Source organism: Rhipicephalus sanguineus, chromosome 11, assembly GCF_013339695.2.
Source record: "Rhipicephalus sanguineus isolate Rsan-2018 chromosome 11, BIME_Rsan_1.4, whole genome shotgun sequence".
Lineage (NCBI taxonomy): Eukaryota > Metazoa > Arthropoda > Arachnida > Ixodida > Ixodidae > Rhipicephalus > Rhipicephalus sanguineus.
Genome location: NC_051186.1, coordinates 135,605,442 through 135,621,430, shown reverse-complemented (window position 1 = coordinate 135,621,430; position 15,989 = coordinate 135,605,442). Strand labels below are relative to the sequence as shown.

Genomic DNA, 15,989 nt, shown 5'->3' with positions numbered 1-15,989 from the left:
TTTGGCACAGCTGCAGTGCAATGGGTATAGCAAGGTGCAGGGAGGTGGGACTGTAGCAAAATGGACCACCACACTGCGGAAGGATGTTGTTGGTCAGGTGTGTATGTCCAAACCAAAGTCGGCCCAAAACCACTTCTGTAAAACGTTCCTCGTGCCTACAAGATTTCCAATCCCCAAATGTCGGTTTTATGACACGGAGTTTGTTATTTACATTTTCATACCACCTCAATTGCCACAGTTTATTTAGTGCTCATTGGGATTCTGCTATGACGGCATCTCTATGTGGCCGTTGCCTTCTTTATCGTGCCAAAGTTGCAGACTTATCTGCCCTTTCATTTTGTCATACCCCAACATGGTCTGGACCCCAGCAGAGTATCGCAGCTTTCCCATTTTTGCTTGCTTGTTCAACAGTTTTCAGTATGATGTCTCCTACAGTCAGCAACCTCTACTTTTGGGATGCTATGCCTGCTGGTCGAGGACTAGACACAACAGCTTAAAGGATCACTGACACAGGCTTTCTGACGCTCAGTTTGTCAGTAGCTATCGACATGTTAATAGTAGTAAAGAAACTTATTTTCCCCAGCGTGAGAGGACTAAGCAATCACATGCTTCTCACGGCTGGTAACAGTTTTGATTTTAAAGAGCACTTTGCAGCCCTGTGACACACAAGACATGCCCGTAAACAGTGAGGATCCCGTGACTGTACATACTGGTGATGTCCCTAGCCACCTGCCATGTTCAGCCCTCCTGTTTTGTCCACTATGCGAGCGCTGCATGTGCTTGTTTCTTTGACGCAAACCACAGCGTTTGGTGGATTGGCGAAGGATTCATCAAGAAGATGAACGAGTTAAGAAACCTCGATTCGCTGCACAAATCCTACTATTGACTGCAATATGTTTGCGTCGTTGTCATTGTCCAGCAGAAGCAACGATTAGTGTGAGCCCTGGAGCTGCTACTTTATTAGACGTGCTGAACCATTTTCGCTTTGATCATTTGTAAAGCAGCATGTGGAGAAGTGTTGATGGAAGCAGCGACGTCTAGCACAACACTGGCACCACCTCTGAACTGGACACAGTTGCACTTCAAGGCAGTTTGCTGCTGTATGTTTGCCTGGTTTGATGCACTAGCTGTAACAGTGTGTATGTATAACATGTAAGTGACGTGATGTAATGCTTTACTGCCTCGCATTTTGATCGGCAACACTCAGTCCTAATGGTATACAAATAGTATCACATACGGCGCACACATCTGTGTTCATTCAACGGGATGTGAAACTGCACCAGCAAGTGGCAGTGCAGATGCTGCTGTGCGTGTGTGTGAGAACTGAAGCACTAATGTGTCCATCTGCGCTGTACAACCCTGGCAGTACAATCCTGGCCTTTGCATTGTGATGTGTCACTACCAGTGTTGCCCATCTCATATACTTCTCCAGTAACCAAGAACATGCAAATGGCAAGAAGTCTATGGACAAATTGAAATTATCTGCTGAGCAAGCAGTACAAAACACCGAGAGGTGTGCTGCATAAGTATTCCCGAATGACGCCAATTTCTCTAACGTCACTGAGATGAATTGCCAAAACTCGTGACATATGTTGTTTACAAATACAATCTACGCTGATGACTACATTGTTAGGTGCTTCACTTTCCGATTCGGAACATGCAAAAACTCTAAAACTCAATTAAAATTAATTTTAGCCTGCACTTGTGGCTGATGTTATACAGATGACACCAATGTGCTCCCGTCAACGAGAGGTAGCAGTCAAATTGTGCTCCAAATTTATGTAAGGACTCCACTATGTTTCAAATGTTCATACATTTAGAACAGCTATACATTTACAAGATTTCACTGCACCCCCCAAACAAGTGAACTTAAACACTGACATACGCAGCAGCATTGACGGCGGCATCTGGTGACACTGGTGTCAGCTACAGCACAAGAAACATAATACCTGCATCGGTCTAGTTATACATTTCTAGCAACAATGCTTTAACGGATTTGAATTGGCACATAATTAGAGCCTCTTTTCTCTGAAATACTTATTATGCACATCTGTCATGCATTGTCATTTGGCCAGTACAAAGAGTTTAGGTGCATCAGAAATAAAAAATTGGCCGCGTATCTGCGTGCTTCGCTGCAAATGTCGTCTAAAGACGATAGAAGAGGCGCTGCATGAGATATGGATGCCATCTGCAGCAATACGTCGGGAAACATGAGTGCTGTGTTGTGGGCTGGTAGTCCCAGCGCAGCGGCAGGCGAAGACCGGCGGTGACCAACGCGACCGGTGGGGACGCCGGCCAGCCCGAACACGCAGTTTTGCGCGATGCGCCGAAGGAGAAGAAACGTCCGCACTCAACGAGTACTCTCCACAAACTCTCTTATTTACACGTCGCCTGGGTAAAACAGGAATGCCAGAGCGGCACCCCCTGTCATTCGTACAATGCAATACTGAACCGAAACCGAAACACAACATGAGCTTGTGCAGAGGGCACGGAGGAAGACAAGTTTCAGCGAAGTCGCATTTTCAGCGCAGCTTAAGAAACTAGGGTCTTTAAAATTGCGTATCTATATATTTTCTACTAGAGGAACAGACCACCTAATACTTACCTAATGCTGTTGCGCCTCAAATATGTGCAATATTTACTTTTTGATCGACAACATTCACAAGTGTGAATAGCCGTACCAGTTCAAGATGGGTGGGCGGTAAGCAAATGGTTCAACTTTGGCCGGGTGGCTGAATCGAGTGACGTGCCGACAAACAGAAAGACAGACCAAAATTTCTGCGTGTAAGTTCCCCAAGAAAGACTATCGTCTTTAAAAAAGTTTGATAAGAAATTTCCAATCTTGATCCCAATATGTTCCTAACATGAACAGAACTTATGGTCCCATTTCCTTCCCTTAACGCTGGTGCAATTGCGGACTGGTGGAGGGAACGAGCTACACGGGCAGGAAACACCACACCTCTTTCCTTATCATTGAGCCGCTTGGTGTCGCGCACTAATCCTAGTTTCCCTGCTCATGGGAAAGAGTAATCGTCTCTCTGTGTGAGGGAGACAACCCTCGCGGAAGAATGGGATGACATGTTCCAAAAAGCCCACCAGAGAGACAGGCTCTCTGGCACCAGTGCAGTGCAGCAACTACAAGAAGGACCTGCGAGCCGGCCACGAACAACGAAAGGAGGAAGCTTACCTTTTGTTTTGCATAGAGCAGGCTGCCCTTCTAAGCGACGCATTTGCGCTATTGCTCGTGCAGCAATAAAGTGTCGTTTGTTGACCTGGCCCGTTGCCTTATTCACCCGAACCCGTCGTAGCTGCGATTACTCCCGCTATGGGAAGAGGACGTTCCCACGTGCACGGAACGACTGTGCGCGGCTGGATACAGAGCTATAGGCTTCAGCACCAGCCGTGCATAGAGCAAAACCTTCAAACTTCACAAAATTGATGCAGCTGCTGTGACATTTATTGTATTAGTTAGGCAATGTTCTTCACTTCTCAGGTTTTACTTTTTATCAGTCATTGGCAAACTGTTCAGCTTCACTGAGGTGATGGCGTATGACACTTCTACTTTTTGCAGGTAGTGAACTGCTGAACACAGTCAAAACCAACGTTACTGGAGTAGCTTCAGTTTGCAAGCTCCGCCCAAGCCGCGCGCGTAAGTGTGTCCCTTTTTTGTCTCCTCTCGCGGAGTGGCGCTGCCATCGCTGTTGGCCTGACAACCGCGCTCGCTTCTCTCTGCGGCCGCCCGCTCCAAACGCACTTCCAGCGCATTTGTTTATCAACATGTCACTTTGTATTTTCTATGCAGCTGAAATATTGGTCTGAGAGAGGGAAAATAAATGCACATCAACCACATACCTGTGACAAAGTGAAGGTTTAAAATTAGGGCATGTGTGCGCGTGTGTGTTCCTTCATCGTCTGATCGTCTGCAGTGCGATTTTACTGCTCATAAAAATGGACTACCAACGTGCCAGATTATGTACCACCTAGGGTATGAGGAATGCACGTTAGACACGTATTGAATCTGCTCAATGCAAAAATAACGCAACCTCGTTTATTATTACCATGCCTACTAGTGAAGTTCATTTATTTGATTGTATGCCTAATAAAATTTGCTTCGAAGATTGCCCGTGACGTTAGTCTTTTACAGTCAGCGATGTCATTTTCCGTGGTTGCGTATGCTATGAGATTCAGTTTTAATTCGCGAATTCATTGCGTGCTCTCGAGTCCAGACGAATGAAACAGAACAGAGCTTGCGTTTTCACTCACACAACGCTTGCTTAGCGTCTTGCACTCAAGGCACGGGGTGCTAAGCCAGGGTTTGTGCAGGCTTCAAAGGAGGGAATTCCAGAACATTCAAGGCACTGTCACAGTTTCTTCAAGGACTAAAAAACACGATCCAAAGGAGGATATTTTTTTTTACAATAACAACGTTTCAACATTCTGAATAGTAGTTTGTTGCACTTTTAATATACATATTTATCTTTTAATTTTATTCATTTCACAATACTGCAGGCCTTTCTTGGGCACATGCAGGAGTGGGTTGAACTTGAATACAGTTCACAAAAATTGAAAAAAAAAATAAATATAAAAATATGTTCTCTTTATACTGTAGGAATGTCTAGCCTTTATTCACAACACATAAGAAATGTTCAGAACATTTAATGAGACTTTCCTAGTATTAGCAGGACCTAGGTTCTTAAAGAGTAATAATTCTTGCGCAGCTCACTTGAAGGGGAATTAAAATAGCAGCATAAAGGCAGGGGACAGAGTTAAGTCGCAAAGATATAATTAATGAGAACAGACAATAATGCCAAGGAATGTATAGGAGATGTTATTTGTAGTAATAGGGAACCCAAGCTCAAGTTCGCGGCGCGACGACAGCGCCACGCCAGCCGCGCTGCGGCTCTGTCGGAAAGCTCTGAACCCTAGCGCGGCCGACTCAGCCCCTTCACACGGTAGCGGTAGCGCACGTGTTCTTCTCTCGGTGCGGATAACTGGGGGGCCGTCAGCTGGGTACGTTGAACCGAGAGGCTTGCTGTGCGAAGCTGCGCATTTCCGCGATGGCAGAAGCGACCCCGCGGAAGCGCAAGCGTGGTCCAAAGTATTGCGGTTTAGTGGCCAGCCACAACAGTGCAGACCACACCAAGGCACACGATGCACGTGTTAAACTGTATCGTTTCCCGGGCGTGTCGTATGAGAAATAAAGGCGGCAAGCGTGGATAGCTGACAGCGCTGTCTTGCCTCGTATTTTGGCTGTCTGAGTTCATCGCTTTCGTTCGTTCCGACTACCTGAATCGGTAAGTAACGCGGCGCATGCACGCAGCGACTACATTAATGACTACTCGCTGTCTTCTCGTATTGTTAAAGTCCAGTTACGGTTGTAGGTGAAGCAACTTTGTGTTTTGATTCCCCGTGTTCGTGAGACCTACCCGTCGTTGTTGAACGTTCACATTCGCTTTATACCGTTAGCATTGCGCGGTTGGTTGAATTCAACTGAACTCGGCACATCGTCAGAAGTTCGGCGCCTGCATTTCACGCGTCGGGAAGGCTGCTTTATCACACCGGAGCAGACGCCTGTGCATTTGCAGCAAGCTTTGACATCGTTCTGCAGGTTTGCTTTGTTTTTGTCACTTTATTAGGGTGATATATATTTAAGCCGCTAAATATAACTGGCACTTAATACATGCTTTGCAATTGCAACCTTGAAGTAACCACCTTCTGACTTTGTGCGATTTTCTAGCCGCGTTCACGCAGCAGGTTTTATATGCCTGTCAAGTCGATATCATAAAAAGAGACTGCAAGCACGACGCAATAGCCGAAAAAACGAGGCGAGCAGTTCATCTTGCTTCACAGTGGTTAAAGCTCAGCTAGCTGCCTCGCGTCTTAATCGGCGGGTGATTCTCCAGCTGCACGGAGGACTTGACTCTAACCTTCTCAGGAAACGGTGCCATGGCCGTATAATCTTTTTTTTTTCGCATGCCGCAAACGTTTGTTCACGAAAGTACACGGCTGCTACTGTAAGCATGCCATATCAAAACAACAATCATATGATTCGTAGTGCACGCAGCAGAACATCGATAGCGTGTGCGGCTTCATTTCGGAGTGCATGTGGACCATTATTCATCTTTAACATGACAGAATGAGACTTACCTCGAGGTATACGTCCTACACTGTGTAATCGCGACTTGGGAAATGCATTTCGCTTTGAGTTGGGCGTCGTTGTTGTCGATCGTCTGCTCTTCACCGTTAACGTGATTGACGAGCCTTTCTCATTTTATCAAGTTCGCTTTTCGGAAGTGCCAGTCAAGCTTGAAAATCCTTTTGAAGCCGCACTGCAAGCGGTACATTGTGAGGCGGCGCAAGTGCACCGCGAGAGCTCTGCACGTGCAAAGCGAGCGGCAACGCGGTGGAGAGAAGGGAAAACGCGCGCTGCTAACACCCCAGTTTCTCTTTTTCTGCCAGAGATGGTGCTGCCTGTCAAGAGCAGCAGCGCCGCTAAGCGTTGCTTGGGAAGCCTATAGGATATAAATGGGAAAAAAGTAAAGGGGACGAAAACATAACTTGCCGCCGGCACGGACCGAACCTGCGACCACGTGTAGAAACAGGCAGAAAAAAAGTGTTGCACACTCGTCGCCATGGCTGCGATCGGTGCTGACCAACACTCCTAGGTTTAAATGCATATATACACCCGAAAAAGTGGACGGGAGGATGACTGCCGCCGTAGCTCAGTGGTAGAGCATCGGATGCGTTATTCGAAGGTCGCAGGTTCGGTCCCTGCCGGTGGCAAGTTATCTTTTCGTCCACTTTACTTTCTTCACATTTACAGTAGAACCTCGTTGATACGTTCCCGCTTGATACGATTTCCCGCCTCCTACGCTCGAAATCGCGAAAATTAAAAATAACCCAATACAGCTGTGTGTAATATGTTCCGGTTAATACGTTCCCGGAAAATACGTTTATTCGGCAGCAACGTTCAGCACCGCGGAAAACTGGGGTCGTATGATACGTTTTCTACTCAGAAACTCATTCAGGTGTGCAAAAAAAGGCCCTCTCAGCGACGGCAGCTTCTCCGCAGTGCCTTTCCCTCCTCCGTGCTTTCTCTGATTTGCTCAATTGTCCCCTCCGCGTCTCTTCCGAATTGCTCGATCGCCGCTCTCTGTCAACCACGCGGCGACGCGGGCCGTCACAATCTTCGAACGGCTTGCCGCGGAAACGCACATGCCGCTGCCGCATCGCCACCGCTGCACAACACGCCGCGACCCGTAACCATAGCAACGCCGCCATTGTGCCTAGTCAATATGGCCGATAATTTCCCGCACACTTTTCTCCCGGAGCGCAATCGTTTTTGGGTTGCTCCGCCCGGCGCAATTCCAGTCGGCGTTCGTATTTCTCTGGCTGGGCAGTTCTGCCTACCAGCGGGTCGTCAGAAGCTGACAGAAAAGATTTGTTCTGGAAGATATCTAGGAGGTTTCTGGTTATCAGACGCCAAAAACGAGACGATGTGCGCTCGCCGCCATCTTTGTGAGGACTCGACAGATCGCAGTGCGGGCGCTTGAGGACTTCACCTTCGGTTGCCATTACGCCGGGCGTTATCTTTTAAAGCCCGTTTCGCCGTGCGAGATGGTGCGATAACGAGTGGCGGCGAACATACCAGCGCATGTCTCAAGTTAAGACAGAACGCAAACTGATCAGCGCGAGTGTGCGACGTAGTATGCGATAGCCGCGAACAGCTGTCACTTTCGGGGACGCTTATCACTCTCGCGAGATATCGCATATCGTGTTGTACCGCGATTGTTACGTGCACTGCGAAGAGTTGAGCTTGTTAATCCTTTAGAGGGGCGGCAGTTTTCTTCACGGATGGGGCGAGTCACGCGTGATCTTTCGAACGTACGTGATCGTATCCCAAATGCGTATGTTCGAGAATATCACTTCTGCTCTTCGGCAAACCTAGCCCCATATTTCCAAGCGACAATGCAGAAAGAACCGACGCTCATGCGGCGCAAAGTTTCGTCTGCTGACATGGCGGTAGCGTTTCTTTACGTTTACGCTGGTTGTCTCAGAGTTCGATTTTGCAATATGCGGGTTGTCTCGGGATTTCAATACATGTGACCACGACGTTATTTTCGGTCAGGATCGTAACTAGCTGGCTGACCTCTGGCGGCCAGCGAGATGCCAGGAGTTCGAAAATCGAAGAGTCCATGTTTTTTGAGAAATGTTTTTTGCCCTTGCACCTCAATATGGGCTTGTCAGCCTCAATTTTTACTGGATTCGGATCGTACGTTTTCCCGGATCATACGTTTATTTTCTGCGTTTTTTTCGGAAACGTATCAACGAGGCTCTACTGTATATTACTACAAATGACATCTCCTATACTTTCCTTGGCATTATTGCCTGTTAGGTCTCATTAACATTGTGTCTAACAAAGAAAAACGAGCCTTTAAAAGTCACCTTCTTTCCCTCACGGCTATAATTAGAGAGAGAGAAAGCAAGACAATGTGTACCATCAGGTGGGGAGTGAAACGAATCATAGGTGTAAAGAAAACAGTGTGACACTGGAAGGGAGCCAGCACCAAAGGCTCAGTACGTGCCTTTTGCTTCAATAACGCTGTTTCTTTTTCTCTGTGCCAGTCCTGCAAAAGAGAGTGCATGCGCACTGGCGTACTGCTTCTGACATGTAAAGCTTGACCAATCAATGCTACTCTACCGCAGAAATCAGACTGCATTGTAAACTTTAGGCTGAATTGATCCCAAATTTCAGGGGTTTTCAAGGACAGAGAAGGAATTCCAGCACTTTCAATGCCTTTGACAATGTACTTTTTAAATGCAAGTTTTTTCAAGGCTTTGAAGCACCATCCACCGCGCTTGTCGATACAGAAGGATGTAACTTGGTAGGACAGCCTTCGCAGAAATTTAATTTCTCCTCATACCCAAGTAAGCACTTCATTATTTAACTGACTGTGCGTCAATATTTTCATTTATAGCATAAATTGCCGACGGTAACTTGCCCATTGGCACTCACCAAATAATTAATTAAGGGAGCTAGAAACTACAATGGCTTTCTAAACTTTAGGGACAGCAGTGGGGACAGTTTAAGGGAGGGCAGCGACAGCTGCCGATTACACTGGCAGATATCAACTGAGCATCAGCAAACTGACTTCATGTTCCACTCACACGCAGAAAAATAGAGGAGAACAAAGCAACACAAGTGCTTGAGGTGGTGTCCAGGAGGTAAGTTGAGAGAGGGAAAATAGAAACAAAACGAACACTCGGACAATGTGTGAAGAAGGCAGGATAAACACAAGGAGGGAGATGCAGGCCAGCAAATTGCTTCTGAACGGCGGGGTGTGTCAGATGAATGCTTTTCCACCATAAAAAGTAGGTCACGTAGCCAATATTAGACAACATTTGTCAAGAAATTCAAGGCTTTTCAAGGAAAGGAAAAAATCCTGGGACTTTCAAGGGCCTTGAAGATGTACTTTTCAATTTCATGGGCTTTCAAGGACCTGCATGCACCCTGAATTCAGCAACTTTGGCGGGTCTCTCTACCTTTTATTTTTGCAAAGAATGAGGCTCTCATCATTCCTTTATAGATCCCTGATCTGCAAAAAATATAAGAATTATCTAGTTGGTGAGTTCACTAAGGCTGTACCTCATAACCTGAAAGAACCTGAGTTTACAATTTATGCAAGAACTGAGCATATGCGCAATGTTTCCTGTCAATAAAGAATCAGTTGAAAGCCAGCACGTCATGGTGCGAGTTCCCTTGCGTCTCACTACTTAATAACAACTTGAAGTAGTCACTAGTTTACATTTTCCTTACCTGCATCCCCGTATTCCGGCGGCTGTTCTCGCAGCCGTGTGGCGCCTAGGTAGCGGTCATTCATGAGGTACTGGCGGCGGCGCTTGCGCCACCGGCGTGCCGGGTACGAGTAAAGCTGACCCTCGGCATGTCCCGGCATTCGCTGCCATCGCGCCATCCACAGGGCACAGTCACTTTGCGCCACCCCAGTCTGGGCGTCCAGGAAGGGCAGTCGCAGGCGCCGCTCCACCACCAGACGGGTGTTGCACACCGATGAGCTCTCCGTCGCATCTTTGTACGCCGGCTCATTCAGGAAGCTGCATAGATGGTCATTACAGGGCGATGTGTCACCTGCCACAAGCATTTGGAATCTGTGTATTCTCTCGTGCAGTGGGAACGCCAAGGCTGCAGAAAGCAACTCTGCAAAGCTGAAATTAGCCATAGTAAACATCATAGTTCTATAACTAAGGAACAAAGCCGCAATTTCTGAAAAGCACCAAAAGAATTTATTTACAGAAACTTTTAAGCTTAAGGTGGGGTGAGACTTTGAAAATGAGTTTAAAAAATTGGCTGTACAGTAATGGTTTAATAAAGCTATGGCTATAAAGTTTGCAAGGAATTTTTCGAGATAGATGCAGGTTGCACTGCAGCTCGAAATTAGTTTCAAATTGTATTTAGTGTTTTTTTATGTTTTGAAAAATTTTCTACACATGTACTTTTTGTTAACATGTACTCCCTACAGAGCATTGCAATTTTGTACAAAAGCAGCAACCAACACTTTACAGAAGTGGAACTAAAGTTTTGAGCGTACAACAAAAACTAGATTTGTTGTGTTTATTTACATTTGTCGACGTATGAAAGTTGCCACTTATGAATGTTTTTTTATACTAAAAAACACAAATGCACATGGGCTACTTCTTCTAGTTCCAGTTATGTAAATGCCACTAATTAACACGTAAGAATTTTGATTGAGAACATAATTTTTAGAAAAATAGTATACAAACATTAAAAAATGTTGCTTTGAGAAAAACGCAGGGATCACGTAGAGGTACACCCACATCTCCTGTCAACATGTCGAAGAAAAAGGACAAAAATTATTTTTGAAACCGACAGTACCCAAGTGTGATAAATTTTCAGAAAGATAAAGGAATTCTCTATCAGATGACTGTAACATCTCAAAATCAAATTTTTTGGGCCAAAGTCTCACCCCACCTTGAAAAATCAAGTGAAGCATGGCTTCGGATGTAGAAAAAAAGACTCGACACATCACCGAAAGTAGACATGGGAGTCACATCTCCACTTTCGTATTTGAAAGCCATACAATGATGCCATTGGCAAAAGCTGTCACATTGGCCCTTTCAGTTAAGGACATTCCTTGAAAACACAAGGGGGCACACTTGCCCACTTATCCTGTTAAAATGATTCAGCTTTCTTCACCATAGTTAGTGTTGCCCCAGTAGCCATGGCTAGGCAGCCGAGATTTCACAAATATTCAGGAACCGTTTTTCCTTCTCATTTTAACTCATGTTTTACCAGTTTCTTAAACACTGCAGTTCCTCACTCTTCTGCTAACATTTAAAGGGCCCCAAACAACCTCCGAAAGTTTTTTAACACTTCAAGTAAACACGTGCATAGTGTTCAGAATGATGTCACAATGAACAATGCAGCAGTGCTACGAGCAGAGGGCATGGCACAAATTCCAAGCAACCATCCCTTGTCCTCTCCGGGCCTCTTGGTAATTGGCAGCGTTGGCCGTGACATCACCTTTGCATCTGGTCATGTCATCCACTAAAAGAACCTATTGGTCTGCTCGCAGGTACGCGCGCTCACTGCTCTTGCTCCTCCCACGGCGAGAGGAGCATTCGGCCCGGAGAGAGACGAGCCGACGGACGAAGTTAAGCAAAGGGAAGAGTGACGCGCGCGGGGGCCACTTTTGGATCATCAAATGCGTGTAACTGCACTATTACAGCACCATTTCGATGAGTTCTTGCTGCTGCATGTTTGTTGAAGGCTGCAACACCACAACTAAATTTCAACCTCCGGGTGGTTCAGGGGCCCTTTAACAAGAAATATTTATGTTGGGCTTTTCATCCTAGAGTTAACCGCTCCTGTGGTACAATCGTCACACTTGAAATTGGTTCGTCACACTTGAAATTGGTGTTCTTCTAAAGACCAGACTGCAAGAACAAACAGCTGGGTCAGCAAGCTACCCAATGAAAATGATCCCTGCACTTGCAGGCCTGAAAAGCCCAGATGGCATACATGCACACGGGAACAAGCCGATGTTGGAAATGCACAGTATGATGCATGGGCACCTGGAGGTCGGTGCAAGGGTGGCGCAAAAGTGGTGGCCGTTATGAAAGTAAACACTAGAATCAAGCAGAAGGAGAGGGCTACAGTGCACCACTGCCATGTAGCCAAAACTGTGTTGGTCAGACGGGATGGTCTACAAATGAGTCCAAACAAAATCCTACCAAATGATCTAGCTAATGCAATGACTGGTTGCTTGACCACGTTTTCACATCACAGTGTAATCGGCTACCACATGTGAAATTAAAGTGAAAACCAAACCAGATAAAGAGGGCAGAGATCAGCGTAGTTTTAGTGTCAGAAAAAAAATTTGCTGCCTGACTTGTCAGAAGGTAGACAGGATGCACCTAATGGCTGCACAATGATGTATATTGTAACGAGGCAGCCACACAGCTCAGCCAAACAACACTATATTTGAAGTGAACAGCCAAGCCACTGCTTCAACGCGAAGTCTTGCTTAGTCCTCCTCATCATCTGCTGTCCTCCATGCAGCACTTTCCATCTCAGCCACAATGATGTGCCCTTCCACAGCGCAAGAAATCAATTCCACAAACCTGCAGACAGTAATAATGGAAAGCGGATACTTGTAGTTTGGACTGAGCTGGGTGCAGTAGTCTCTCCTTGTAATGGTGAGCAGCTTCGCCATGCAAAACACGTTGCCGGTATTATTTGTCATACAACGGTGACACCACCATACATTGGTTTGTTGTTGCGTGTTGGTGGACACCGAACACTGTCTGGCTTGTTACCACAGTAGCAGAGCAGGCACTAAGTCTTTCCACAGTGCCATTAACTGTCGATGCATTGAAGTATCCTTTAAAGGAGTACTGACAAAGGAGTTCTGTTGCAATAAGTAGATAAAGACCACCCACTTGTCATGCCTGGAAACCTTGTTCGCTCAAGCGCACAACGGTTACATTATTTTAAACTGCCTTACAGCGCCCAGTCACAGTCTCAGTTTTAGAGTGCTGAGAGGCGAGACCCAGCAGAGCTTTTATGCAGACATGGCTGGCTACGTGAACACACAAAACTGCACGCACACAAGCACTGCATGTTAACTTTTTAACGAAGGCTCCAGGGTGCAACCATAATCCCCTCAAGGATTATGAAAATATGCGTGACCCTTCCAAAATGCACTGCTAAGGCAAGGAGGTCAGCCCTTGTGCTCCCGTGCAGTCCATAAAGGACGTGCTCCCTCTATTTGTGGAAAGGTCTGCTAAGAGAGAACACTCGCAAGGTGCATGGCAGCCAACACAAACTCATGGTGCAGGTGGTGGTTGGGTATTTACATGCAAAACAAGTTGGTGTCATGAGGTGGTATACTTCACATGCAGTTGCGTGACACGCACTTCAAAATGGATTTTAAATATGTTTCTAGGCTATATTAGCCATTGATATTTTGTAGATGATGCGTGTGTGTTCACACAAATGTATCCCACAAGCTGTCTCGCGTTCAAAAATTTGTGTCAGTGCTCCTTTAAGGCAATGCTGTCAAAAGTTCTGCCACCAGCAACAAGTCCTTTGTGACCTTCCACTGCACAGTGCAGGAGACCCCAGCCTCGAAGAATTGCTGAAACATGTCGTCACTGTCAGCATAGCCCACATCCGCTGGCTTTCAGGTGTCTGCCAGTGTCAACCGGCACTCATCAGGGTAGAGCTGCTTTGTTGGTAGGCCCAACGGGAAATGGCAACGTACGAATGCAGCAGATGCTGCAACTGGGGAATTGTGTCCGGGTTGTTAACAGCTTCCACGTGATCTGCTGCCAGGTTTTCGTTGCCTGGCCATTCCACATTGCACACAGCCATCTGGACTGTGTCACAGAGTTGGTCATTACGCTTCCCTGAATTTCAAACATACTTCTGGGATGGGGGGGAGCGGGGGGGGGGGGGGGGGAAGGGGGGGGGGCAGTGGAGGGCTGCATGCCATGAACTGCCAACTGTACCAGCCTTTGATTGGTGTTGGTGAAGGTAGCAGCTACCTTTGAACTGGTGTAGTTGGTCTGGTGTTCTTGTCTTTGTGAAGAGGTTTATTGGTCGTTGAAAGACGTAATGGTCGTCAGCGGCAAGCAAGCGAGAAGAAGCGTCCAGAGGCACAGCGGCGATCCGAAACACGAGCCGAGCGAGCCGAGCGTTGGCGATGCTGCTGGATGGAGGCGCATCTTCTTCTTCACAATCGCCCCCGCTGAAAAAGGAGCCATCCTGGCGACCTAAGAAGTTTCAGGTAGAGGCTCATGGTACGGCTTGAGGCGGGAAACATGGACGATGTCACGTCCACGCCGGCGCATGTCATCCGATCGAGAAACTGGCTCGATAAGAAAATTAACTGGAGAGGTTTTCTCCAAGATGGTGTAAGGGCCCTCGTACCTTGGAACGAGCTTCGAAGAGAGTCCCGGAGTCTGGTATGGGACAGAGAGCCATACGAGAGACCCTGGGGCATAGCTAGGGTCTGGAAGTGAAGTGCTGCGGTTTTCTTTCTGTCGCTGCTGCTCTTGCGAGGTAAACGTGCGGGCGAGCTGGCGGCACTCTTCGGCTTGTCGAGCAGCTTCGGAGACAGGTGGACACTCGGAAGCATCAGGACGGTAGGGAAGTAGGGTGTCAATAGTATGTGAAGGCTCGCGTCCGTAAAGGAGAAAGAAAGGCGAAAATCCGGTAGTTGTTTGTATCGCGGTGTTGTATGCGAATGTTACATAAGGGAGAACACGGTCCCAGTTGGTATGGTCAGATGCGACGTACATCGAGAGCATATCACCCAGGGTGCGGTTAAACCGTTCCGTGAGCCCGTTAGTCTGCGGGTGGTATGCTGTGGTTGTCCGATGAATGACGTGGCATTCCGAGAGCAGAGCTTCGACGACCTCGGAGAGAAAAGCGCGGCCTCTGTCACTAAGGAGCTCTCGAGGGGCGCCATGTCGAAGGATAAAGTGACGTAAAATGAAAGAGGCGACATCCCGAGCGGTAGCGCTAGGCAAAGCGGCAGTTTCGGCGTAGCGTGTCAGGTGGTCGACAGCCACGATAATCCACCGGTTGCCATCTGCGGTCATTGGAAGGGGACCGTAGAGGTCAACGCCGACGCGATCAAATGGCTTGGCAGGGCATGGAAGCGGCTGCAATGCGCCAGACGCACGTAAAGGTGTCGATTTGCGTCGTTGGCAGTCAGGACAGCACTGCACGAATTTCCGCACAAAATTGTACATGCCGCGCCAGTAATAGCGATGGCGAAGGCGCTCGTATGTCTTGAACACCCCGGCATGGCCACATTGCGGATCGTCGTGAAGAGAGGCGCATACTTGTGATCGCAAGCTGCGTGGAATGACCAGTAGCCATCGGCGGCCATCGGCAGCGTAGTTGCGGCGATGAAGCAGTTGATCGCGGATGGTGAAATGGGAAGCTTGACGACGGAGGGATCGAGATACAGGAATGGTGGATGTTCCACATAGATAATCAAGAAGAGAAGCGATCCACGGGTCACGACGTTGTTCGGTGGCAATGGAGTCGAGATCGAGAGATGACAAGGGGTGGACGCATGTGGTTGCGCACGCTGGATCTGGCGGTAAAGGTGAGCGGGAGAGGGCGTCAGCGTCAGAGTGTTTGCGTCCGCAGCGGTATACGACGCGAATGTCGTACTCCTGGATGCGAAGTGCCCATCGCGCTAGGCGGCCAGAAGGGTCCTTCAACGTGGCGAGCCAGCAAAGCGCGTGGTGATCGGTTACTAGATCGAACGGGCGGCCGTATAAGTACGGCCGGAACTTTCCAAGCGCCCACACCAGAGCCAAACACTCTTTTTCAGTCACGCTGTAATTCGTTTCGGCTTTCGTCAGCGTGCGACTAGCGTAGGCGACGACGTATTCGGAATAGCCGGGCTTTCGTTGAGCGAGGACAGCGCCAA

At 47.6% G+C, this 15,989-nt stretch overlaps 1 protein-coding gene across 1 annotated transcript in view; it reads right to left on the bottom strand.

The window, feature by feature from the left end:
• LOC119374622 (zinc finger protein ubi-d4 A) overlaps positions 1-15,989 on the bottom strand; it is a 90,566-nt gene that overhangs the window by 62,273 nt on the left and 12,304 nt on the right. The window contains exon 2 of the mRNA XM_037644785.2: positions 9,818-10,113. Coding sequence (XP_037500713.1) covers positions 9,818-10,113 — 296 coding nt within the window. The remainder of the gene's footprint in view (positions 1-9,817; positions 10,114-15,989) is intronic.